The sequence below is a fragment of the Suricata suricatta genome, chromosome 10 (assembly GCF_006229205.1).
Source record: "Suricata suricatta isolate VVHF042 chromosome 10, meerkat_22Aug2017_6uvM2_HiC, whole genome shotgun sequence".
Lineage (NCBI taxonomy): Eukaryota > Metazoa > Chordata > Mammalia > Carnivora > Herpestidae > Suricata > Suricata suricatta.
The window spans coordinates 97,217,461-97,243,834 of NC_043709.1; the positions used below are offsets into that span (position 1 = coordinate 97,217,461).

Sequence of the window (26,374 nt, forward strand, 5' to 3'; positions counted from 1 at the left end):
CTGGGGCAAGGAGAGGAGGGGAAAGAGGACAGAAAAGGAAGGAGACAGCGGCAAGGTGAAGGAGCAGGGATCCCCAGAGTGAAATGAAAAGAGAGAGAGGAGGGGACGGAAAAGAAGCTCCCAGTTGAAGAAGCCCTGGGGAAGACAGGCCTCTGTGGACAGGAGAGTAGGGAAGGATTCTCTTCAATCCCACCCGAGCCCCTGCCGCTGCTAGTGACCCCCACCCCATGCAGCACGCGGCTGGTGGGGAGAGACAGACACAAGGGTGAGCTAAGGGGCCACTGCCTGGGGGGCAGAGAAGGCAGCCAAAGTCTTCCAGGGACCAGGAGCTTGGAGGCACAGGAGGGAGGTGGGCTGGGGGGGCAGGGGGGAGGCAGACCCCAGCTTGGCCCACTGGGATTTGGGGATTAATGGATGAGTCATTCCGAAGAGCTCTCTCCCTCTTGGTTTCTTCTCTCAGAATGTCCTTCTCTCTTTTCTGGGGGTGTCTCTGTCTCACCAGGGCAGAAATCTCTCTCTGTTCGAGGAGGGGTGCAGCCTCAGTAGCGGTGTGGAGGGGTCTCAATGATGCGTCTCTCATTGCTGCTGGGGGAGTCTGCTGCTTCTGAGTCACTGCTGTCCTCGTCCTCCTGTTGGCCACCGGCACCCCCAGCCACACAGGCCTGCTGATTCTGGTAGGACTGGACAAGACAGTAGCAGAGAGCACAGGGCTCAATGGCTTGCGTGCACCCCAGAGCCTCTCTCCTTTGGGGGCCATGCTCCCCTCAGGCCCCTTACCCCACCCTGACCTCTGTTTAAATCTTTTTCCTTCCCACTCAGGGCAGCTCTGCCCAGAGCTTTTGCCCCAGGACCTGGCCACTCTATGCTCCAGCTGAATCTGGACTCTAGACTTCCCACTTGCCAGTGCCACTCACCTCCATGGGGTTCACGATAATGGTGAGCGCCGAGTCATCCCAGAAGAGGTCAGGGTCCTTGGGGTCACTGGAGGCCTCTGGAGGCCCGCCAGCCCCTGAGACACGGCGGTGAAGGGAGTGGATGCGCACGAGGCCCAGGACAACCATCAGCACCAGGAACCCCACACACACCACAATGATGAGAGTCGCTGCGCTCGGGACCACTGTAAGGAGAGCAGAGCACAGTGAGGGCCTTGGCGCCGTGGTGGCGGTAGAGGGGTCCCGGAGTAAGAGAAGACAGGATAGGGGCGCCTGGGTGGCTCAGTCAGTGAAGTGTCTGAGTCTTGATTTCAGCTCAGGTCATGATCTCGCAGTTCGTGAGTTCGAGCCCCGAGTCGGGCTCTGCACTGACACTGCAGAGCCTGCCTGGGATTCTCTCTCCACCTCTCTCTCTGCCCCTCCCCTGCTCATGTGTGCTCTCTCTTTAAATGTTAAATAAGCATTTTAAGAAAGAGAGAGAGAAGACAGGATGGTCCAGAAGAGGGGGCGTACCCTGTACAAGCTAGAGGAGAAAGAGAATTTATTGAAAAGAAGAGGAGGTAGGGAGGGAAGGGGCTGAAGAGCTAAGACCAAAAGGACCAAGATGCAGAGGGAAAGAGGTGTGCAAAGGGAGGCGTGGGCAGGGGGAGAAGAGCTCCCGGCCCAGTGCTATCAGAGCAGCCCTATTCTCAGCAGGCAGAGGGCAAGGATGGGAGCTCGGTGCCCAGTGGGGCAAGGTGAAAAGCAGCCACGTCGGCTCAACAGTGCGTTAGGAGGGAATGTCCTCCTGCATCTTGAGAAGCAGGCCCCAAGCCTGGCCTGGCAGCCAGAAGAAGCTGCTGGCACCCAAGGCTGGGGGACAGGTGAAAGGGGCCAGGAGCAGCCCCTTCACTTACCCACCTGAACTGAGCTCATTCCTGTTCTGTGACTCCTCCCTTCTTCTTATGAGCCTGGGCCTCCTGGACATCTGAGGTGTCTGCTCCTCCCGAAACTCCCCCTGAGTTATACCTTCCTCCCCCTTGGCCCTGTCATGCCTCTGGCCCTGCAGCCTCACTTGGACGCCAAGGCTCAGGGGTGCATGCACCTTGAAGGGCAGCGAAACAGACAAAGGCGCATGCACTCGCACACGGACCTTGGAGCTGATGGCGGCAAAGCAGAGGTGCATGTACCAGCACATCCCCAGGAAGACCATGTGGGCACCCAGCTGAGTGAGGGTGATCACCCCCTTCACCCGAGCCAGGACTCGGCCCGTCTGCACACCTGCCCGCACCAGCAGCCTGGCAGCCTGCTCCCACAGCGGGAGCAAAGGGACACATGTGAGGGTCTCAACCAAGGCACGGCAGAACCATATGTGCAGTGTCACCCAGCTCCCCACCAGCTGGGCACACCAGGCACCCCCCTGAAGGAAGACTTGAACCCCACAGACGTGGGCCATGAGGACCACGGAGCAGGCAGCTGCGAGCACAGTCCTGGCCACCTCCTGCACGCACACACACAGCACTCGGAGAAGCACGAGGACGCAGAACAGGGGAGCCCACAGCCCCAGGGCCAGCAAGTGGAGGAGGAGACCCCACACACATGTGCCCAGGCATAGGGCCCGCATAGACAGCTGGGTCGCTACACCCCACATGGGTGCACACCCCTGCTCACTGTGTACACAGCAGCTCACCCAACAGCAGATGCCCCGTGAGGCCCAGAATCCAGACAGTCCCGTTGCCAAGAGATGATTACCCGGATGCATCACATGCGCGCGCGCACACACACAGTGTGTGCCCATACGTGTATCTCCCGGTCCCCAATTTGCCCACAGACATTAAGACTCACATGTAGAGAGACAGCAGAACGCAAAGAAGCCAACAGCACAGGAGCCACACGCACACCCTGTCGCACACCCTTCCTTCCCAGCAAGCAGCACTGCAGACTGCCACTAGCTCCGGGGCCAACCAGGTGTGTGCAGATCGCCTTCCCTGAGCAGTCTCACTCCTCCCTGAGGCTACCCTGACGGCTCTCCGCCAAGTTGGTCTCCATCCTGACCCGACTCATAGCTCCCCTGGGGCCACATGCCAACAATAGCAGATTCTGTTTAGCAGGGCACGCAGGCTCCCTGGGCACTGGCTCTAGGGCAGAGATGGGCCTGGCTGGATCAGCATTTCTCAACTGCCTAGGAATGGGGGAGGAGGGAAGAAGGGGACAGAGGCACTTTTTCTGGCCATCTGAGGGAAATGGTCCCTCCCAGGTCCCCATGTTGGTGGCCAAGATCCAGGAACAAGGACCCTGCCAGCAGGTGGCCCCTGTGGCTAAGTTAAGGGCTCTAGAAGGAGTGGAGACATGCCCCTCAGCACATCAGAGCAGAAGCCACAGCAGATGAACCTGCTCTAGGAGCAAACTGATGCCGACAAGCCAAAGTTTCTAGTTTGTACCTTCACCAAATGCATGTGTTCTTCTGAGCCCCTAGCCTAGTGAAGGAAATGGCAAGTTGATTGCCAGGAATAAGAAATGGTCACAGGAACCATTTCTTATTGGAAATGCAGACACTGTATCTGTAGGCAAACAACTATAGTTAATTCGCTTAGAATGAGGCTGGAAGCCAGTGAGATGGCAGGATTTTTAAAGGAGCCACAGACAAAAATCAAGAGTTCAAAAGTGTAATCAACCTCGCTTGCTGCATTAGATCTGGACAGGTGATTGTGACCTTGAATGGCCTGCACCGCCAACATGAAGGGGTATTTTATCAAACAGCCCTTGGGAAACTTCTGGTTTCAGTTGGTTGTGAGGATACCATTAAAGCCCCACCCACAGCTCCTGCATGGTGCCCCTTATATGAAGACCCTGGGGAGAAACTTCTTTCCACTCAGTCTCAGGGCTTCTCTTAAAATACTGGTTGGCTCTTACCATATAACTTTCATAATTACTCAGGTTTCCTTTTGCTTAAACTGCAAGGAAGCCCAGAGTCAACATGCTGGCCCATCCCACCATTCTAGCGACTGCAAATATCTCAGAGCGTGTCCTTTATGAACTGCCTTTGTTCCCCTCCTGCATCTTATTCTTTTTTCATAATAGTCCTTCCCTCCCCACTCGCGAGTTCATTTTCTATGCTTACCCTATTTCATTGTAGGTCTCCCGGCAAAGCTTCACATACTTGTAGGACACAAAGTAGGGAAATGGTTGTGAAACTTTGCTGCACATTGGAAGCACTTGGGGATCTTTAAAAACCATTGATGCCTGCCTGGGGTGACTGGGTGGCTCAGTCAGGTGAGCGTCCAACTTCAGCTCAGGTCATCATCTCACAGTTTCTGAGTTCAAGCCCCAGATCAGCCTCGTTGCTGTCAGTGCAGAGCCAACTTCAGATCTTCTGTCTCCCTCTTTCTGCCCCTCCCTCGCTTGCACTCTCTCAAAAAGAAAGAAAACACTAAAAAAAAAAAAAAAAAAAAAAAAACCCACCGATGCCTGGCTCACACCCCCCTGCTGATTTAACTGGCATGGGGGGTAAAGTAACCTAGATACCAAGCATTTTTACAGCTCCCAGCTGATTCTGATATGTATCAAACTTTCGGATGACTAGAAAAATATCATCTTCATCGTCTTGCCTCACCCTTCTCAGACACCCTTACTCTACCGAGCCATGAACACCCCAAACCAGCTGCCCACCCCCAATCCTCATTCTTTCTCATCCCCATCCAAAATCCCTTCTACTCTTCAAGGTCCAAACAGAAACTCTACCTGCACCACAAAACCTTCCTTGACTGTCCCAATTTACACCGATCTCTCTTCTCTGGCACACTTAGATCTTCAGAGAAATGAACCTCCATTCACTTACACTGGAAGGGAGTGTATCTCCTACAGTTTTCCCCTGGTTACAACAATTTGAAATTGCAAAGCCATGACTCTGTAACAGCACTCTCATACTTGGGAGTGCTCCTGGACTGTTGGGAAGTGAGAGGAAGGAACACCTTGAAGAGTCAGAAAAGGCATATGGAATGGGTTTTACAAAATGGATCTCCTAGTGCATTTAGGACATGTCAGATGCCAATGCACTTAGGTGAACTATGAACTCTGCATCCTACTGAGGCCAAAATAACGAAAAAAGCAAAAGAAGACTGCCCCTCGCAGTTGGTATCTCAGAGAGCATTTTGGTTGGCCTGGACATCAATTCAGAAGACTGGATGGGAAGGCTGGGTTTCCCTCTGAGGAGGTGGAGCAACGGTAACCCTCATACACCCCGGCACACCCCCCAGGCAGCTGGGGTGCGAAACTTGGCCTCCCCAGCCAGTGTGGGGCAACTGACAACTCAGGACAGGAAGCTCTGGGGTAGTTACAATGTGGATTCCCTCCCCAAAACCTTCTATCAGAGGAAATAAGGACTGAGACTCTCACTAGTTCAGGCTGCAATGCCAGTCCAGATCTGCTCTGAGCTTGGCCTGAGTAGCAGGACCCAGTGTCCAACCCAGACGAGGTTGAATGGGGTAATTCCTAAGCACTTGGGTGACTCAGTTGGTTGAGCGTCCAGCTTCGGCTCAGGTCATGATCTCACGGTTCCTGAATTCAGGTACCACACCAGGCTGGTTGCTGTCAGCATAGAGCCGTCTTTGGATTCTCTGTACTCTCTCTCTGTCCTTCCCCCATTTGCACTCTCTCAAAAATAAACATTTTTTTGAAAAAGGGGAAAGAACTGGAGAAAGAGCTAGGAATTGATGAGAAAAAAAATGTTGGCCCCAAGGGTCTATTTAACAAAGAGGTTTAGTTTGCTCACAGGTCTCTAAAAATGGTGTGAAGTTTCTATGAACCTTTGCAACTTGATTATGCATTATGCTCCCCTCTTCACCCCTACTTCCCTACTCCCTACACACCTACCCCCATCTGCTTTCCTATAGTGAGCAAACACTTAAAGAGGCCTCTGTAGTTGTTTTCAGAGAAGGAAAGGAAGAAGGGAGCCAGTCCCAGGGAAAAGGGAACACAGAAGCTCTGTAGTGGTGGCCACCACTTAAGGGGAGGAAGCCAGACAGAATCGCTGGGGGTACCAGCGAGCTAGCCTCAGTCAGAAAATCCCTAGGAAGCCCTCTGGCGCCCCCCCAAATTCGATGCAACTATAAACTAATGAGAGAAAGGAAAGGAAGAAGGAAGGAAGGAAGGAAGGAAGGAAGGAAGGAAGGAAGGAAGGAAGGAAGGAAAAAAGGAAGGAAGGAAGGAAGGAGCGAGGGAGAAAGAAAGGAAAGGTGGACAAGCATCAAGCATAAATGGAGAAGGTATGGAGGTCAATGGTTAATGCACAGGCTCTAGAATCCTGCCACCTGGATTTGAATCCTGACTCAGCATTTTCTAGCTGTTTGATGTTGAATAAAATGTTTAACCTCTCTGGGCTTCCATTTCCTTGCCTTTTAAGGGGATAATGCTAGTACCCATTTCATGTACTGTTTGTAATGACTAAATGAGTTAATATGTATAAAGGCTCATAGCACACACTGATGTGTTCAATATTCCTATTATTATGTGTATTGAAATGAGCTCTTTCATAGAAGTATATTCAGAATTCCTTAGGGAATTGCCTTCCAAGCTTGTGATACACCTTTTGACTTTTTTCAAAAGTGGCAAACCTGTGCCCTTTGTGGGTTTGTATATTTATGAACTTAAAATGATATCCAGAGCCAACTCTGACAAAAGTAGATGATGAAATTGGGTAATACTGAAATGGGTCAAAAGCAAAATGTACCTAAGAAGTAATAAACATAATTGTATTGCGTAAATAGGCTTTGAAAGCAATTCTAAAAGGGATTCCAAAAATCATTTGTAGCATCAACAGAATCATTTTACAGCATTTAATAATGTGGAAAAAAACTCATTTCGTAATGTTACATGTAAATACCAGGTTAGGTAAAATAGTTTGATCCCAACTTTTTAAAAATAATAATAATAATAATAAAAAGGCATAGAAAAAAATGGAACATTAACAATGGTTTCCTCTCTGGGGTGGAATTATGGCTGATGTTTCTTCTTTATATCTGTAGTTTCTAGTTTTTCTGTAATAAAGCAACTCTTAAATTGGAAATTAAAGTTCACATCACTGGTAAAGGACCATGGCCAGGGAACATGAGGGAAGCTCTCCACCTGGATTTAATTCTCTGCCAAGGTGTACATTTGGTGTTAGAAAGACTCATGACATTATAGGGGCACCTGGGGGGCTCAGTTGGTTAAGCATCAGACTTTGGCTCAGGTCATGATCGCACGGTCAGTGAGTTCAAGCCCCTCGTCCACCTCTGTGCTGACAGCTCAGAGCCTGGAGCCTGCTTCCAATTCTGTGTCTCCCTCACTCTCTGTCCCTCCCCAGCTCGAACTCTGTCTCTTTCTCTCTGTCTCTCAAAAATAAATAAACATTAAAAAAAAAAGACTTATGACATTATAGGTGGCTTAAAATTACACACATATTAGCCCCAACTTTCTCCTTGAGGATAGAAACTGTATCTATCCTATAATTCTTTTATGTCCTTCATACCACTTTAGGACAGTGCTGGTATACAGTAGGTGCATCATAAATACTTGATGGCTTCACTAGGTCCAGGGCTAATTTGATATTGCTGGGGGAGGGAGAAGGAACAAAAAAGGCCTCTAAACCCCACACCAACTATGATTCCAGACATGAGCACCCCAGCGATGAATGACATAGTCATATGACAAGTGTCATTCTTCGGGAGGGAAAGTTAATGGTCCAGGGGTTACAGGGATTGGAACAGAGTGACCGGTTAGGTCAGGTAGCACAGGGAGCAGATCCATAGCTCCACCGGCTTCCCCCACTCCCAGTGGTAGAGGAGAGAGGATGCCAGTGCCCAGCCCACTCCCCGCCACCCTCCCTAGCCTGCCTGGCCCCGCGTACTCTTACGTACTCGAGTTTCGGTGAGAGCTGGCCAGGCTGTGTCCAGCCATCTCAGGAGGGGGCTGGTGGCCACGGTGCAGGAACTGCTGGGAGCTGAGCATGTGGCTGGGGTGGGCAACTCGGTTCATGCTGTGCAGGACGTTGACCTGGGGGAGGGAGAGCTCAGTGGGCACCCGCCTCTTCTAGTCCTATTCACTAGAGTCCTGTCCCACCTCACTCGGGCCTATCTGCTAACCATGGCCCCACAGCCCCTCCTTCTCTGCTGCAGACAGGTTCTGGGCTCCTCCATGCTCCAATGTCCATTCCCACCTACTATGGGTCTCAGTCCACTCCACCAGGGCTCCTCGCTATCAGGAGAGGAGGGGTAGAAAGGAGACTCTCTGAATACCTCCACAATGAATTCATTGCTGGAGTAGCGACCATTCATTTCTGAACAGGACAGCCGGAATTTCCTGGCATAGAGAGCAGCTCCGTGTCGCAGCCGATAATGAGCCTGCCTCAGGATCTCTTCGTACACAGTGATGCTCTCCACCCCTGGGGGACGAGGAAGCAGCTCAGAGCAAGAGGCCCCAAAAAGGCTGGGTAGGACCCTCTCTCTCAGACTCCCACCAGCTCCCACACGCAACCGCAGAATGGGTCAGTCCCACGTCTCAGCAGGGGAATGAACTGAGTTCTCCCAAGAGATGCACCCCTCCACCCCAGCCCGGATCTGACTCATTGGGAGAGGGTGACTGGGGTCCATTTCCTGCTCTGCTCTTCTCTAAAACTTCTGTGGCTTCTGGGTAGAGATGGAGAGAAGGCAAGACAGAAGGAAAGAGGCAAGCAGGAGGGAAACGGAGAGAGGGGAAAATACCGAAGTCCTCAGTGAGGCTCTGAAAGGGAATGGAAATCGGAGAGAGCTGGTTATGACCGTCTCCCCCATCCCCCCCTTACGGAGGTTTCCTTCGGAGAATAGCAGGCTTTCTCTGGAAGCTACCAAGTCATGACCACTATTCACCAAGACGTGAGCATGTGAGCTAAGTCTCTGGTGCACGCATGAAATCAGAGAGATGGAAGGTAGAGAGAGGATGATTAGGGCCAAACAGCTAAAGGATTGAAGGCTCATCAGGGAAGACTGAGCCACAGGAGGAGCAAGGGGCAGAGGGGAAGCCAAGCTGTAGAGGGAAGCTCGAGGAACTTCCAGGCTAAGAAAGTGCAATATGCTACTTGCCCATATCCCTGGGCTTGGGAGGAGGACCCGCTGGAATTTCTAGATACCTGATCCTGGGGAGGGGCACACATAGAAAAAGACAACAAGCTCTCAGTCTCCACTGACCGGTAATGGTGAGGTAGGCAGATGTGTTGGTGAGTTCCAGCCCTCGCTGCTGCAAGGATGCCATGTCTAGGAGCAGGCTTTCCCGCTCGGGGTCCAGATCATCCCCCACCAGAGAAATCTCACAGCCATCTAGGTTGTGCACGATCTCATCTGACATGCGTGTGTCTGTCACTGGATGGGAGAGAGTCAGGATCCCGGTCAGAGCCACAGGGCCCACCCCATGGCCCTTCTTCCTCCCCCTCCAGGCTCATTTTTGAGAGCAGTCAGCAGCATCTTCAAGAACAACATTACCCAATACTTTGCTCATACCCACAGGCCTCCTCCCTGCTCTGCATCCTGTGTAAGTGGTTCTAGACAAGCAAGTGTGGGGTGAAGACACTCCAGTTGCAGACATGGGCCCCTTCTCAGGATGATATCACTCTCTGAAGTCATTCTTACCTGTGCCCTGCCAATTCTCATCCTTTTTGGCCTCCACCTGGTGGGAAATTGAGCAAGTGATTTGAAGATCGGGGAACAAGGGGATCCCCTCAGGTCCCTCAAAGTCCACAGCTGGGCGAGCAAAATGAGCAGTGCCACTCAGCAGGATCTGAGGGGCATCAGGCTGAAGGACCACCACGTAGCCCTCCACTTCAGGGATGGAGACACAGGATTCTTCACTGAAGCACCTACAGGAGGAGAGAGGAGAGAGGCAGCTTGTGACCCAACACCCTCTCTCTTATGATCCCTATTCTGTTTCATCCCTCTGGGCATCTATCTCTATAACAGAGCACCCTATGTCAGGGAGAGGAAAGAGGGATAGTGTCTCAGTAGCAGCACTACTACCCCACCGGGGCAAAGCTGGAGAGGAGATACCCTTTCCTGGGAGGATGCCATTGTGGGAAAGGGTCAGGGACAGACCAGCAATCCATACCCACAGGGATGATCACATCACCAATACCCTGACCAAGATTATGGAACACCTATCAAATTTCATTCTACAAACTGAACTTACAAAAACGTTTATGCATACCCAGTTCCTTACTCAGAAGATTTAAATTAAGAAGTGTGTTCAGTAAAACATAGCATATACATGCCAAAAGAACATTCAACAGCAAAAGTGGGATGTGGTGGGAGAGCCTATCCAAGGATGTCCTCCTCCTTGTTGTGTCTTCCATTCATTCCCTTCAAGATCAGAGGAACTCACTTTGGTCGGTGAGCTAATGTGACAATCTTGGACCTGCGTCCATTGTCCCATGAAACCTCACCAACCTTGGCACCAGGACAGACTCCCTCAAGCACTCAGCCACCAACGCACAGCACAGCTGCTCAGGAAGGTACTCCTGGGGTCACTTCCCGCCCCATCCTTTGCCAATCAATCAGAATGACACCTCACTTTCTCTTCACACCCGCTAGTTTCTGAAGCATTTACACATACTATTTCATTCAACCTTATTTCAGTGCTGTGGAAAAGGGACAAGAAACCAACAATGATTAAAGTTCTTGGCCACACAAGAAACAGGGATCAGAGTCAGGGCTTAAAGCCATTGTCCTTATGCCACGATCACACTCTTTCTGCTGAACCACAGCCACTATTTGGGGCCTGGGTTTGCATCTGTCTGATTTACTTACAAAGAAGCACCACTTGAACAAACAGCCTTCACTAGGGAGTTAGTAGCATAGGAGCAGGGCCTGTGGACCATATGCTTGTGCTAACTGAAATGAGGCTTACTGAGCATGCCCAGCTTGACTGCAGGAGCCAAAATGGGAAGGGGGAACCTCAGCAGATGTGATGAACTCAAAGCCCCTGATGCTGTCCATGCCCACAACCTGCTGAGTTCCTGTGCCTCAAGGGGTGGGGCCCAAGAATCTGCACAGTCATTCCGAGGGCCCCAGATCAAAAAGCCCCTTGGAAGACAACCTCAGCTGACCCTGAGAGCCCAGACTCCAACAGTCGTCCCCGCTGCGGTGAACATTCCGAAGGGGGCCCCAAGGGGAACAGGGGGCTGGCCCTGAATCAAAAGCACTAATGATCTGGTCAAGAGCTTAGATATGGCACACAGCCATAAAACAAGGGCCAATGTGGTCACCATCGTGTAAGTGGAACAAACAAAAAACCATGAGGGTTTAGAGAAGCAGAGGTGGTTTCTGGCTAGGATGGGAATGGGGCATTTTGCCAGGATGCATAGGAATAATCAAGAGAAGTAGCAACGGAGCTAGCCTTTGAAGGAGGGTAGGACTTTGCTAGGCAGAAGATAGACTACAGAATGGATGGTGAGGAGTTGTACCAAGGGGAATGAAGGAACATGAGGGAGGAAATTTGGGGTCAGATGGTTGAGGGCTTCAAGTACAATTTTTGAGCACTGGCCAAGAGGAGGCCACTAAAATCTTCTATATTAGGGAAATATGAGAATGAAAATTCTGATTTATGACCACTAATCTAGCCTCCCGTGGAGGGTGAACTGAAGTTAGAATACTTGAGATAGGTCAACTCATTAGGAGGTTATGGCAATAAGCTGGGTAAGAGGTAATCAGGAATGGGACTGGAGTCATAGCAGCAGAAATCAAAAAAGAGTAGACAGATTTCCAACACCCAGCACACGCAGGATCAGGGTGACCTGGCGACTGATGGAGCGTGGAGCATAGACAGGGAAAAATCCAAGATGACTCAGAGGTTTCAAGGCTGGATGGCTGCAAGGGCAGAGACACCATTACAGAAATGGAGAAATCCAGGGGAGGGGCTAGTTTGGGTACTGAAGGTTATTACTCCATCTTTATCTCATCTGTTTGAGGTGCTGGCAGAACTTCTAGATAGAGGTTATAACAATCAGATAGAAATTTAAGGGCTATGGAATAAAGACAAAGCTAGAGAAGAAAGATGTGGTAGGCATTTGTTCAGAGGTTAATGACACAAAGGAGGTGGGCTTTCCAAGAAAGAGAAAGGGTGGGGGAGAAGAATACCTTAGGGAAAATCTGCATTGACAAATAGTCGCATAAATCTGGCTTTAAATGGACAGAGCCCCAAGAAGTGAACACTGGAACTTGGGGAAGACACATGGACTAGGGCAAGGATGTGTATCAGCGAAAAGGAGGGGCCGTTAGGGATCTGTCTCCCCTCTTTCACTCATGTGCACGTGCAGGTGCATGTGCTTGTACATGCGTGCGTGCACATACACACACTCCTCTCTATATTTTCTCCAATGACCTCAAGGAAGTATTAGGGTAGCACTAACCACATGGTAGCTCTACAAAGAAAAAATTTGAAAGCTCTCTTTCTCAGCCTCACAAAGAAAACAACAAGACCTCTTCTCCCTACTAAAGGATCAAAGTCAGGTTCCCAGCCCTTGGCTAAGACTCTCCCCAGGTATGAAAGAGGTAGGAGGAATTCAGTGAGTCAATCAACAAAGGATGTCAACTCTTCCCGCTGTGGGGCACCCTTCCCTTTGCAAAGCTCCACCCTAAGCCAAAAGACAACGTCCTCCCTTGATGCAGCTCCAGAGCACAGTGAAGAAGCTGAGGCAATTACTCAGTCTCTAGTGGGTTAAACCCTTCATATCTGTGTGACTGCCCTTTGAACAACTTGAGTTCTGGCTAGAATGTGGTGGGCTGCACATTTAGCTCTGGTCTGTGCCCACATGACCCCCAGTACCTGTGGCCTTCAGCTCCACACCATGACCACACCATGACTACACCATGGGCCAGCAGCCTGCTTCCCAGAAGCTGCTGCCTCTGCCTTCCAGAGCTGCAACTGTGAGGCCTGAGAATCATGCCCCGTTACTGTGCCCTCTCCTTTCTCTCCTCTCTAAACCCACCCTTCCCAGGATAGGAACAAGTTAGAGATGTTTATCTTCATATCACTTATGGAGAAACTGAGGCAGAGTAGGGGAGAAAGGCATGCTTGCTCAGGAATCTAGTGTCCTGCGTTGTGTAATCCACCCACCAGATGGCAGTATCTCCTAAAAACTGCCCCACAAACATTCTAGGTGGTGAAAATAACCAACATTGGCAGAATAGGCACTGGTCTAGGTGGTCAATCTGGGCTGTATCATTTCGCTCTCAAAAAAATCCCATGAGTTAGATTCTATTGTTAACCCTGCTTTATAGCATTTGCTCAGTGCAAAAAGCCAGTAGGTAACAGACTCAGGGTCCATAACTGTTATGCTTTAATGACCTCTCACTTATTTGGCATCTTTTAAATGTTTTACTTATTTTTGAGAGAATGCAAGCAGGGGTGGAGCAGAGAGAGAGGGACAGAGGATCTGAAACGGGCTCTGTGCTGACAGCAGCCCAATGTGGGGCTCAGACCCATAAACCACAAGATCAGGACCTAAGCCAAAGTCAGATGCTCAATTGACTGAGCCACCCAGATGCCAATTTTTCTTTTAAAGAATTGAAATATTTACTTAGAATTCAATGGTCAGAAAACTTGCAGTTGAAGGGCCGGACAATAAATATTTTTGGCTTTTGGGGCCATACAGACTCTGTCCCAACCACTAGCCCTGCCATCATACTGTGAAATAATATGCAAAGGAATGGAAATGGCTGTGTTCTAATAAAACTTTATTTACAAAAACAGGCAGCAGGCCAGATTTGGCCCTAGGGCCATAGGTTGCCAACCCCCAGACATGGATGATCCTATTTGACCTTGCAAGAGCTTCCTGAATCAAGACTAAAATAGGTGAAACAACTAGAGCTACTTGCTCCAGGTCATCCAGGCAACCAATATTGTGTCAGAATTAACATCAGATCTCCCAGCTCCCAATCCGGTACCCTCTCTGCACCACTTTACATATCAGCATAAAGGCATAAAGAAAATTAAAACCCCAAGATCCTGGAAGGGTGGTCAGAAGAAAGAATGAGTCCACTGTTTAAATCTGAGTCTAGTTCAGGCTCTTCTACAAATATTGGTATGTCAATTGAGCAAGTCAGTTGTCTTTGGGGCCCAATCTCCCCATCTATACAGTGAGGGAGATGTGCCTAGCCCTGGATGACCTCTAAGGCCAAGGAGTTCTGACACTGTCTAACTCTGCTATATGATTTGCCCGCCCCCCCAACACTCACTTGACAGCAGTGGTGAGGCGCAGGGGCCTGACGCCAGGCGTGGCAAAGCGCAGAGTGTTCATGTAAGCCACATGCTGCAGGGCATGGTTGAAGGTCTCCACATCATCCCCCTCCAGGGTGAGCAGGGACTGCGAGGGGTTCACGTGGACCTGGGCCCCAGACACAGACAGCTGAGAGCAGGACCAGGAGGTGGGAAAGGAAGGGAGCAGAGGGAGAAAGGTGGGCAGGGGTTGAGGGCAGGGGGCATGCCCGGAAGGACAGGGCTAGAGGAAGGAGCTATACCTTCATGCCTTTGCCCAGGCTCTCGAAATCCCTATAGTCCAGCCCCTCCCGACATGCATAGAGGCACTCGATGACCTCACGGCTCTCCAGGCGGCCTGAGCGCACGCTGAAACCAGCCAGGTAGCCATGGAAGTAGTGGTGGATCAGCAAGGGGTCTCCTAAGGCAGGAACACAGGGATGGATGGGAGGTAAGAGCAGGTGAGGGGAGAGGCAGCTGGAGCAGGTAAGGGGGCAGAGAGAAAGGGCAGAAGGTTGGAGGAAAAGCATAAGGAGAAACGTGGAAATGAAAAGGAAAGAAGAGACCAGGAAGTAAGGCTAGGGAAGATTAGAGAAAGCAGAAAAGAAATCAGAAGAGGGAATAAATCCAAGGAGAAGAGAAGGGTGAAGAACAAAAGCAACAGAAATGAGAAAAGCCCTCAGGAGAGGAAGAAAGGGAAGGAGGAAAACAGGACCAAAGGGAAGAAAGAGGAGCCCTTGGAGGAAAAGGAGGAGAGGGCGAAGAGGGCATGGTCACAGAACATGCAAGGGGCCCCAGGGGAACGTGTGGAGCTTCACAGATGCCCAGATCTCCCTGTGTGGGACCGTCTCCTGCCTCCCACGATCTGCTACATGGAAAGCCGGCAAGAGAACTCCTCCACTTCCTTCTGTGGGCAGGAAGGGACACTCAGGATGCCACCAAGCTCCATCTGGCCTTACCTCTCCAAGGGAGGGAGCCCTGCCCTGCAGTAGTTCATGGAGGCTCTGCCCCCTAGTGGCATGCGCAGCAGTAACTATGAGGCTGCCTGGGATCTGGGGTTGGGGTGGAGTCAGGAGCAAGCACAGGAAGTTAAGGTGAGAGTTCTCTAGTCTCTGGTTCTTACACACAGAGTACCTTGTGTGGTGTCTGTACTGTTGTCTCCTCCCTTTTCCTTCTCTTTGTTCTTCTCCTCTGGAGGAAAAAGAAGTAGCAATGAATTCAGTGTTGTGATGACAGATTGATCACAAGGAAGAAGGGGTCTTGCAACCTGTCCACCAATCTCACATCTCAATCTCTCCAGCTTCAGTTAAAAATTAACGCCCAAATACGTTGCTGAGAAAACACAAGGGCTCTGGTAAGACAAACACGTGCACACGCGCGAGCACACATGCACGCAAGCAGGCATGCATCCAAGCTCCTAGAAGGAAAAAAATGAAAGAAATCGTTTAAGGAAGACTGAGGACTCTGAAGTATTACTGGCCTCCAGCAAGGGAATGCACTTGTGGACATCATCCCTTTGATGGAGCAATGTGGGCGGCCAAAGTTACAGAAAGAGAGATTCTGGTGATGCCTGAGGTAATGATTAGTTTAATGAATAGGTGGGAGAGATGGGGGCGGGGGAGGGGTCCTGCAGTCTCCTCCACAGAGATCTCTCTTAGTTACCATGCCCAACTGCAGGAAGAGATGCATGAAGTCAGGCTACCCTTGCTCCTTCCTAAGGCACTAGAGGTTCCAACCTTCAGTGTCTTCATTGAAAAGCTCTGGGGGACTTACCAGTCCAGCAGGCCCCAATCATGAGAGCAGGTTCCCTCCGGGGAGGGTGGATGAGACCATTGTCATGGATGAGGGCAGGGTCAAATGAGATGCCATCAGCATAGAGCGTGACTGTGGGGAACTCCAAGTTCAAAGCATAGTGGTGCCATTCATCATCACAGACCTGGGGGAGCAGTGTAAGGGTTAGAACCCTCAGTGGTTTTATCCTCACGGAATTAATGCAAGGCACTGCCCCTTCTCCTAGGAGACTGGGTACAGTCCCTTATATTCTCATCTCTATCAGCAGGGCTTACTAGTGAGTGAATTGTTCCCTGCCTAGCTCAGAAATAACATCTATCAGGCACCAACCAAGTACCTAAAATTTAAGTACCTAAAATTCCATTCCTTGGGCAATTCTCTAAAACTATAAACATTCCTAATAGAAGTAACACACTATTTTGTGAATAATTTTTTGCCCCAAACTGTATGTATGTATGTATGTATGTATGTATGGCACTGGAAGGTCTACAGTAGTTTGTATCCCAACAGTAAAACAAACCCACTCTCCTTGGCAGTTTCTCCGAGGGTCAAGATGGGGGTGGGGGATGGTCAGAGGAATGAGGGATAGTGAGTTCTCTGCCTTATTAGCTTCCAAGTGCTGGATGCCTCACGGTTCAACCTAGACCCTTTTCCCTTTTCTCTCTACTCACTCTTCCTAGGAGTTACCTCATCTGTTCACATGAGTTCAGATACCATATTTATGCCATTAATTCCAGAATCTGCATCTTTAGCCCAGAGCTCTCCTTTGAACACTGGGCTCTCCACTTGAATGTCTCAGAGGTGTCTCAAATTTAACGTGTAAGAGAGAAGTCCACACTCCTTCTCAATTTCCTCACATTTCCCTGGGTCAGTATAAACACTCCAGTGTCCATCCAGTTGCTCAAACAGATGACCTATGGGATACCTCTGATCCTTCTCTTTCCTTCACCTTGCACATCCAATCCATCAGCAGTGCTGTGGATCCCAGGTCCAAATAGAGCTAAAAGCTGTGCATTTTAGGATTTCTGTGCAGTTCTCTATAATGCCATGCATTAGTCCAGTCCTCAACATTTACCATGACAACAGTCTTGTCTAGGTCTTTTTATTTTTAAGACTCTTCGATACATTCCTCTCATAGTTGCCAAAGGGATCTTCTTAAAATATAGATCTAATCAGATCACCTCCCTGCTTTAAACCCTTCAAAAGGCTTCCTATCTCTTACAGGACAAAATCTAAACAAACTGGGGCACTTGGGTGGCTCAGTGGTTAAGTGTCCAGCTTCAGCTTAGGTCATGATCTCATGGTTTGTGTGTTCAAGCCCTGCATCAGCCTCTCTGCTGTGAGCACAGAGCCTGCTTCAGATCCTCTGTCCTCCTCTCTCTCTGCCCCTCCCCTGCTCACATTCTCTCTGTTTCTCACTCTCTCAAAAATAAATAAAACATTAAAAACAACTAACCTTAAAAAAAAATCTAAACAAACTCCAACTGACAAAGTCCATTGTACAACCTGATCACTGCCCAGCTCTCCAACTTCATGTCCAGTCTTTCCCCCTTTTCTAGGTATTCTAGCCCCACTGACCTTCTTCCCATGCTTGGAACATGTGAAGGACTTTCCTGCCTCAGGGCCTTTGCATCAGCTCTTCCCTCTGCCTAGAACACTTTCTTTTCAGCTATTCCTCATCCTTTAGAACAAAACGTAAATCTCACCTCCATCAGGACTTCCCTGAGCATCGGATCTAAAGGGAATTCCCCCTCGGCCTCCCCCATTCTCTACTTCAGTCCCCTGCTGTTCTATCAGAGAATTCATCATAACTTACCATTTGTATATGTCTCCTTACTTTCTAAAAATCTACCTCTCCAACTAAAATGTAAGCTCAAAGAAGGCAAATATTTTGTTTCATCTTATACTCCATTGTATCCCCAGAACCAAGCAGAATGGCCAAGACTTGCTTGATATTTAACAAACATGTGTTGAATAAATAAGGGAAAATAAAAGAAAGACAGACGTTACTAATATTAGCAACAAGACGGAAAGATGAAGAAGCAGACAGAATGGCAGACTCTCTTTCACAGAGTACCACAGAAAGCAAAAGCTTTGTAGACAGCCCTCAATTATTCAGTCTGTGGATTTTCTAGGCCCTTTCTTTTCTCTCTCTTCCACTTCCTGCTTTTTTCAGCTATTTGCTCACTCAACCATTCCACTGGGGCTTGCAAGAAAAATAGAAGGAGACAGGAACTCAAATTAGTCCCCATTGGTGCTTTTGGTCAGCATACAGAATGAATAAAGAAGAGGTTGCAACTGTCCACTCAAGAGAGAATTTTACATATTTTTCTTCCATTATTTATCCTTCATAATCATGGGTAATAATAATGAAAATTGACACTCTTTCTGCCTACAAGGTCTAGTCTATCATTTGATCCTGCAACAACCCTCAGATATTAAATTTATATTATTCCCATTTAAGAGGCCAAGACACTGGGATTTAGACATACTAACAGATTTCTTGGTTAGTGAGTTCTCACTTACAGCATGCTAACTGCTTGAGAGTCAGGGATATGTATCGTTAAGGTTCTAGGTAAGAAAGATATGAAATGAAACAAATGGGAAAAGATAGTTGGTTGGGTATGGTGTTAGGTGATGTGTTCCCAAATTCCTTTTAATCTTGGAGTGCTTCCTGCAGGAGACAAGCCTTGGAGAAGAAGAGAACCTGGGAGTAGAATGGTCAGGAACTGAAGGTGGAGCATGAAGAGGGGCACAGGGCAATGCAGAAAATGCCAACCCCAGGACCCCCCTTCCATCCATCCAGTTCTCCCAGGAGCCTGGTACTGGCCTCACCTGCTCCAGCTTCCAGAGGAACTTGACTGGGCGGGCACTCTCAAGCAGAGGCCAGTAGAGGAAGGCAATTCTGCAGCCATGGACGGTCAGCGAGTAGTGAGAGAAGCCATCCTCTGAGGAGAGAAGACAGAGACAGGGGTCAAACACAGGGTCTGAGGCAAGAACAGGTTCAAAGCACCAGAGGGAGAGGACATGGGATTCTCATTACTCTCTTAGGTGCTCTCCCTCCCATATTCCCTAGCACCTACTCTCTTTCTCTCTCTTTGACACATGCACAGAGTCCAGTCCACGTGATAAGTAGGGCTTCTCGAACATTCTGATTGGCCAGGGTGCAACGCTGGCCAGCCTGTTCACACCCAGATTTCTACTGGTCCTTCGGTTAATACATGGGTGACAACCCTTCTTAGGTCAAGAGAAGTGAGCTCAGAGAAGTGGCAGAAATGAGAGGTCAGGTCAAGACTTGAGCCCTCCCAGGAAGGACATGCTATGCAGTCAAGAGAAGAGGGGGACTTGGAAATAGAGCCAACCAGCCCTTTAAAGGGGAGGACAAGATGGTGGTAGGAGAGAAAGAATGGGGCACACCACTATCCAAGCTTCTCTCCCCTGCAGTGAACAGGTTTTAATGGGAGTAGACTGGGGAACAGCCTACCACATGGTGGGATGCAAGGGGATTGGGCAACCGCAGGTGAGAAGGGCAGTGAGCTGTCCCATTGTGCTCTCAGAGCAGCAGGGTATCAACTTCTCCTGCAGGCAGTAAACCTCACAATTTCAGGGAGTATCAAACCCAGCACTGCCATCTTACAAATGAAGAAAGAGGAAGTGACCTGTCCACAGCCACAAATTGGGTGGTGACAGAGGAAGGTAAAAAGCCAGTTTCCTCACTCTCAAACCAGTGCCCTGGGGAAGGCTCACCATTCTGGACAGTGTTACACACAATGGTTTCCTCTTCCTTCTTGCCCTTGTTGGGAGTCACACCATGCTTCATCCAGAAGGACAGAGTAAAATGGTCACTGAGGCTATCTTGGGGCCCAGAGCCCAGCCCAGCTGTACCACCTAGGGGAACCTGCACAGCTTGGGTGCCATTGAACCAGTAGATAAGGCTGCTGTCCTGGCTGTAGTGCACCGAGAGTCCAGCCGTCCAGTTGGCATTGGGGCCAGGCATGGGCAACAAGTCTACCTCCCCAGTGGCAGCACCTGCAAGAGTCCCAGAAAGCACAAGTGTCAGAGCTGAGCCACAGCAGATGGGCAAATGGGAAGCAGGCAGGGGAAAAGTGATGGAAGGAGAGAGATTTCCCACAGCTACTCTCACCCCATTTCCTAGCCCCTCAAAGACCAGAGGGTAGATGTCCCTTCTAGGAATGGCTCTCCAATCAACTCATTCACCAACTTGTCTTCTCTCCCTACCATTGTTCTGCAATGTACTGGTGACTATCTTGTGCTACAATTATGATTATGCATCTTTGACAATGACCTATTGATTTGCTTTTGGGGGACATAGGAGTTAACCATGTGCTACCACCTCTGTGGACATACATAAACCTGTGGGTGGGCAAGGGAAGATGTGAAGCAGATTCTTAGGAAAGACGCAGAAGAGGGTCAGGCAGAAGACTGGGAAGAGGAGGTCACCCACCACACAGTTTCCGCAGTGCCCGTTCTGAGTAGTTGTCACGGTCACAGCCCTTGGCCACATGGCTTGTCTGTAGCTCTATGGTGGCCTGAATGTTCCAGAGAGGTTCATCACAGGTCTCCAGGCGGATACCAGGGAACAAAGCCAAGCTCCCTGCGCCTGGTGCATATTCGATCCTTTTGTTCCAGCCTGCATGGGGAACAGGGAGAGGGCAGCCCTCTTATCCATTCTGCCATTGTTGTGTCCACTGACACCCTTGGGTAGACAGCCAAGGTAGACAGCTGCAAGCCTGCCCCCAAATCTCTCTCCCCTGGCTCCTAACCCAGCCCTATGATTGTCAGGAGGGACAAAAGGGAAACCAAGGTGAAAGATGATTTACAAGATGGGTGACAGCACAGAGCTCCTCACCTTGCCAGCTGGGTTTACAGGTGGGCTTCACCTGAATCTCCACCTCAGCATCATCTGCTGCCCGCTTCTTCCCACAGTCGTAAGCTGTCACCGTGAACTTGTAGAGTCTCTCGCCACTGTACTGCAGTTTCTCTGTGTTCTCAATGTTTCCTGGGACAGGTGTGGGGGAAGACAAAGAGAGAGAGGTGTATTAGAGAAAGCCTAGGGAGGCAAGGGGAGGACTTGTGAACCAATTGGGCAACAAGTGAATTAGGAGGCAGGAAGATGGGAAAGGAGGTATCTGGGGAAATAAGGCTCTCCATTGGAAAGGAGGATGTGAAAAGAGAATCCGAGGGACACAAGTGGAAAGTTCAGCCCCAGGGTGTTCAGAGGGATGTGGGTGCTCAAGGGCAGGGCAGCAGGGGATGGACTCACCATCATTGTCGATGAGGAAGGGGGTATTGGGTGTGAGGATCTCATAGTAGCAGATCTGACTATACTGGGGGGAGCAGTCCCCATCAATGGCTTCCACCCGCAGAATGCGGTCGTACAGCTTCCCCTCAGTTACCGCAGCGCGGTACAGCCGCTCCACAAACACGGGGGCAAACTCGTTTACATCATTGACCCGGACGTGCACAGTCGCCCTGCACGTACCAGAGCAGAAGAAGGGACAAGGAAGAGTCAGCCAGCCTCCAAACTCAAAGAGGAATGCGGACAGGGAATCAGAGCACACAGGAGCCAGTGTGTCCCAAGCCTAGGGCTGTGGGCATGCTCATCCCAACCCCCAGGGCACCAAGCACCACACAGGAAGGGGTGAATGATGTAAAGGGTAACGAACAGCCCCAGAGGACACCATTGGCTGACTTGGAGGACTCCTGTACAGAATGCTGTAGTTTGGGTGCTAAGACAAGGGACAAGACAGAATTTTGTATCCAGCTGGTTGTTCCTCTGCAATAGTCATAGACAATGGGTAACAAGGAAGACACAGAATAAAAGCCAAATTAAAAGCAATGGGGGAGTGTGTCTGGCTGGCTCAGTCAGTGGAGCATTCCACTCTTGATGTCAGGGTTGTGAGTTCGAGCCCTACATTGGGTATAGAAATTACTTAAAAATAAAATCTTTAAAACCAACCAGGGGAAAGGAAGTGGTATTTATATAAAAGCCATGAAGTCATTTGACAGGAGTGTTAGAGGAGTGCTGTCTTCTGTGCACACATGTGCAATATGCATGTCAGGTGTGGCCCCCCTACTCAGGTCCCATGGGGCGAGCAGCTCTGCTTTGCAGCTATGCCTTTCATGCTGAGCCCTGTCCTTCGTGAAGATCTATGCACCCAGAACCCAGAGGTAGGGTCCTATCTCCAATTGGGAAACTGAGTCACAAGGAGCGGTTTACCGCCAGTGCTTCTTAGTGGCCCAGGAATCCTGACTGCCAGCCTTTCTCCCATTCTCTGATGAGAAGTCAGCTGGGAACAGACAGCCCCAAGCCCCAGGCTTGGTCATGCCGAAGCCATTTCCTATGCACTCCCACCTAGCATTGGGCATGTGTATGTATACCGTGTGTGTGAGTGTGGTGCACGCTGCAGACTGGTGGGGCTGGTGGAAGGAATCCAGATGTGTGCTGATGTGCTCCTCCTCCTTCTCCTCGTTCCCCTCCTCATCATCATAACCCATGTACGGAGCCTTTCCCATGCATCAGGTACCATGGTGCTTTCTTTTTACATAAACCATCTCCTTTACTCTTCACGGCAACCTAAGGAAGTAGGATCATCATTTTCCCCATCTTATAGACCAATAAAAGTAGATCCAGAAGGCTAAGCAAGTTGCCCAAGGTCATAAGAGGCAGAACTAGGATTAGATCTTAAGAGTTCCTCTACATGTCACCTTGAGTAAAAGTTCCTGGAAGAAAAGACCCCAATGAACTGAGAGAGGAGGGGGTAGGTGGTCAATGACAGCATAGACAGAGGAGTGTGAGAGGGTTGGAAGAGCAGGGAGAGCCCAGCAGCAGGGAGCAGGAGACAAGGGCTTCCTTACTTGTGTGACTTCTTAGTGTTGGCCCCATCGGGGCCCTCGCCACAGTCGTAGGCCTGGATGGTAAAGGTGTGCTCCTTCTGGGCCTCACAGTCCACTGGCTCCTTGGCCCGGATCAGCCCTTCTCCAGTTGCTTTGTCCAGAATCACAGCCTCAAAGGGCACCCCAGACCCATGGAGCCGGAAGCCACAGATCTCACCTGACCCAGGGGGGAGGGAGGGATGAGGCTCCTTCTCCTTCACCACTTCCAGCATCTTCTTCCCAGCCTCCCCGTCTCTGTTCCACTTCACCTCACCTCCCAAACCCCTGTCCCTTCTCTTGTCCGTGTGAAAGTGTTAATTATCAGACATGGAGCTCCAACACCAGCTCCCCCAAGCTACAGCCTCTCAGAGCTACTGGGTCTGAGATCTGACCAAATCTTGATACAATTAACCCCCGCATGCCCACATCCTTCAGCCTGACTCCCTTTACTCAGTCACCATCTTTAAGATACTTCTACCACTTTGCCGAGGCCTCTTCCCCACTTCCCCTGCTCTCTCTCCCAGGCCCTCCCCCTTCCCCCTTGTCTTCTGCTCTCCCAACCACTTTTCTCTGCCCCACCCACCTTGCTTTCCCCCAACCCCAATTACCTGCATAGTGCAAGGGGGCATCCTTGTCCAAGGCAAAGAGTGGTGGGTTCAGCAGGACCGTGTTGTCATTCTCCATGACGATGCCCTGGTATTCTGCCTCGATCCATGGCTTGTGCTTGTTGGCTGACCCCCACCCAGGGAGAGGAGAGGAAGCACCTGTGAGCTGGCCCTCCACTCCTGCACAACCCAGACACACTTCCACTCCACTATCATCCCCCTTTCCACCCTCTGCAGAAGCACCTGCAGCAGGAAGGGCTGAGGACAAGAAATCAGCATTAAAGGAGTCAGAGGGTCTGTGGGACATCACAGTCTTCTTCCCAAGGCAGGATAAACCGTTTCCATGGCAACAGCCTACCCTAAGGGAGGAGGAGGAGGAGGAGGACCACTATCTCCCCTGGGAAACATAGTCAGAGGGTAAAGAATTTTCTTTAGGGGTTTCGAGTGCTAGTGAGTGGAAACTGGGGATTCGAGGAGCAGTGGTGGGCTGTCAGAAGGCCCTGGGAAAGAAAGGGCAGAGTCGAGATGAGAGAAAAAAAGATCTAGACATTTCCAGAGATCCTGAGTGTTCGTCTTCTCCTCCACCACCACCACCACCACCCCATTTCAGTCTGATCCCCTCACTCTGCACTTCTCCCAGCCACGTCTCAGCCTAAGTCCATCCAACCTAAGAGAAGAGAAAATATATAGGACAGAAGGAGGGGGACAGAGAGGGGCAGGGATGGAGCAGAGGAACGAATGCCAAATGACTGGACCCAGCACAGCCGACATCCTAAGGGATTATTGAACTGGCCTAGAAACACGACAAATCTCCTGCCTGCCTCTCATCCCTATGCCCAAGAGAGCACACTCATAGCCAGCACATTTCTATGTCCTCCACAAGGCCACCAAACCCCACTCTCCCTGAACCCCACTTCTTATTCAGACTCATGACTTAGTCCTACTTCTTGCTTACCCCTTTCTTCCTTTCAACCACCAGCCAAGCCAGGAAGGATGCAGGAGTCATTCAGCCTCTAGATTTCCCCATCTTCTGCCAGACTCAGCTCAACTGTGTCTCCTCCCTGAGACTGATCTCCCCCTAGCCTGGTGAGGGGCTATGGGGAAGGCACAGTGTGTCCCCTTCCCTTCTACATCACCCTAACCTAGCTGCCACTGTTTGCTCTATTTAGTCCTACCATGCCAACCCCCAGGCTCCTCAAGCACATTCATGACGGCCTATCCGTGGAACATGGGTGGAGGAAGACATATCATGAGAGGGAAACTGAGTCACCAAAAGGCAACATCCCCCGTATGTCATGGTGAGCAAAAAATCCTGACTTACAATCTTTCCTCCAACTATTCCACAAAAAAGCCTTTTGGTATCAGAATGTCTGGCCCTTTCTAGCAGATGACCACCAGAACCCCCTTCTCTAATGGCAGAGGAGGAAGCCACAAGATGGTGCTCAGAAGGCAGCGCAGGAAGTGGCAGGAAGCTAAGAAGCTGAGTTGAGGTCAGACACTGAGCAGCCTGAAGATGCAGGGCCAGTGCTGGGTACCCTCTCCACAGCTCACCCCATCTCCCTGCTCCTCTCCTCTTGGCCACAGACTCTTCTTGTGTTCATTTCCTTCACTCACTGCTGGCTCCCTGCCCTTCCTTCCTCCACCTCTTCTTCCCCCTCTCCTCACCTGCTCTTCTGTCCCTTTCAAGCCTCTCTCATTTTTTGCCTCCACCTTCCTTCTTACCCCCTTCCCACACCCCATGTCCCTCATCCATCTCAGCTTTTCCCTCTCACCACTCATCTAGCACCCCCCCCACACACACACACCCACTTCTGCCCTTACCTGCCTTGCTCTACCTGCCTGAGCCCTAGCCCCTCTCCCCCCACCCTTCCTCGCTGATCCCTCTGATGGCCTTACCCAGCTGAATTTATCTGCTGTCTGCCAGAGAGGGCAGCTCTGATAACCCTCAACCCAGCAGTATGCAGGGTATGGACGCAGAGGAACACGCCAAAACATACGTGCTCCGAATTGCTGAGCTGCAAGGAACTGTTTCTGTCCAGAACGGGATGGAGATGAACCAGATGGGTTTGCCACACACCCTTAGTGCGGGCACACCCCAGTGAAAACGGAGAACCACCCAGAGATGTACATTACCCTCCAGCCGCAAGTCCTCCTGAGACCTGAGATATCTCCCTGAGGTGAAACTGAAAGAGGGGGAGGCAGAGACCCCAGGATGCAAATGAGGACTAAACGGGAGCAAGAAAAGCACATGGGTAGAAACAGACCAGAGAGGATGATTCGGGGAAGGGAATGTGAGGGAGAGAAGGGGGCAGCTCTGAAGAAACGGGTGGGAAGGCGGATGGTGGTAAGACCCCACACCTGTCATTTGCCTGAGCTTCAACAGCCCCTGCCCACCCCTACCCCCACATGGCTCTCCCTGATACCCCTCTTTCAGTGGCCCCCTCCCCCACATCACTCACCTTTGTTACAGGAGCTGGAGGAGAGCAGGGAAGCCAGCAAGAGGGGCAACAGCAGGAGGGTCATGGTGTGGTGTGGGCAGGACAGTGCAGGGCCAGGCGATCGCTCTCCCCCAGGAGCCTCTAGCCCGCAGATTCCACCCTGGGGGAGGGATGCAGGGGCTCTCCAAGGAGGGGAGGGAAGACAGCGGGCAGCAGGGCACACACAGAAAAGAGCCTGCCGCCCACCCTAGTCCACAGACCAGACCTGGGCAGACCCCCAACCCGGGTGGCTGAGGCGGGAGACTTGCAGAGGCTTCTCGTTCGCTCTCGAGCCGGGCGTCCTCACTCTCTCCCTCATTCCCAACCCATCCTCGCTACTGCAGGATGACGTCAGCACGGCCAGGCGAGGATTGATGTGGTCGCTGGCCAATCGGGTGGCTGGGGGGGGCCAGGTGCTGCAGGGGTGGGGGGAACC

The 26,374-nt window shown here is 50.7% G+C and overlaps 1 protein-coding gene across 1 annotated transcript; it reads right to left on the reverse strand.

The window, feature by feature from the left end:
- Positions 1-271: 271 nt before the first annotated feature.
- Positions 272-26,282, reverse strand: CLSTN3 (calsyntenin 3). The gene is made up of 18 exons (XM_029955172.1): positions 25,921-26,282; positions 23,465-23,587; positions 22,839-23,034; positions 21,244-21,452; positions 20,830-20,979; positions 20,425-20,610; positions 19,707-19,988; positions 18,795-18,907; positions 15,942-16,104; positions 15,303-15,359; positions 14,432-14,589; positions 14,150-14,298; positions 9,551-9,777; positions 9,113-9,283; positions 8,186-8,331; positions 7,808-7,943; positions 915-1,117; positions 272-680 (listed from the first exon to the last, which is right to left on the reverse strand). Exons 1-18 carry the CDS (start codon positions 25,982-25,984, stop codon positions 540-542), a joined length of 2,874 nt encoding a protein of 957 aa, XP_029811032.1. The 5' UTR covers positions 25,985-26,282; the 3' UTR covers positions 272-539.
- Between the last annotated feature and the right edge of the window lie 92 nt (positions 26,283-26,374).

What these genes read in the sequence shown, in the direction of transcription:
- CLSTN3 (XM_029955172.1), bottom strand. Translation starts at nt 25,984, where the DNA reads ATGACCCTCCTGCTGTTGCCCCTCTTGCTGGCTTCCCTGCTCTCCTCC. An exon ending in AACACTAAGAAGTCACACAA is followed by an intron (nt 21,453 to 22,838) that starts GTAAGGAAGCCC and finishes TGGTACGTGCAG; the next exon opens with GGCGACTGTGCACGTCCGGG. An exon ending in GGCACTGCGGAAACTGTGTG is followed by an intron (nt 19,989 to 20,424) that starts GTGGGTGACCTC and finishes GGACTCTTGCAG; the next exon opens with GTGCTGCCACTGGGGAGGTA.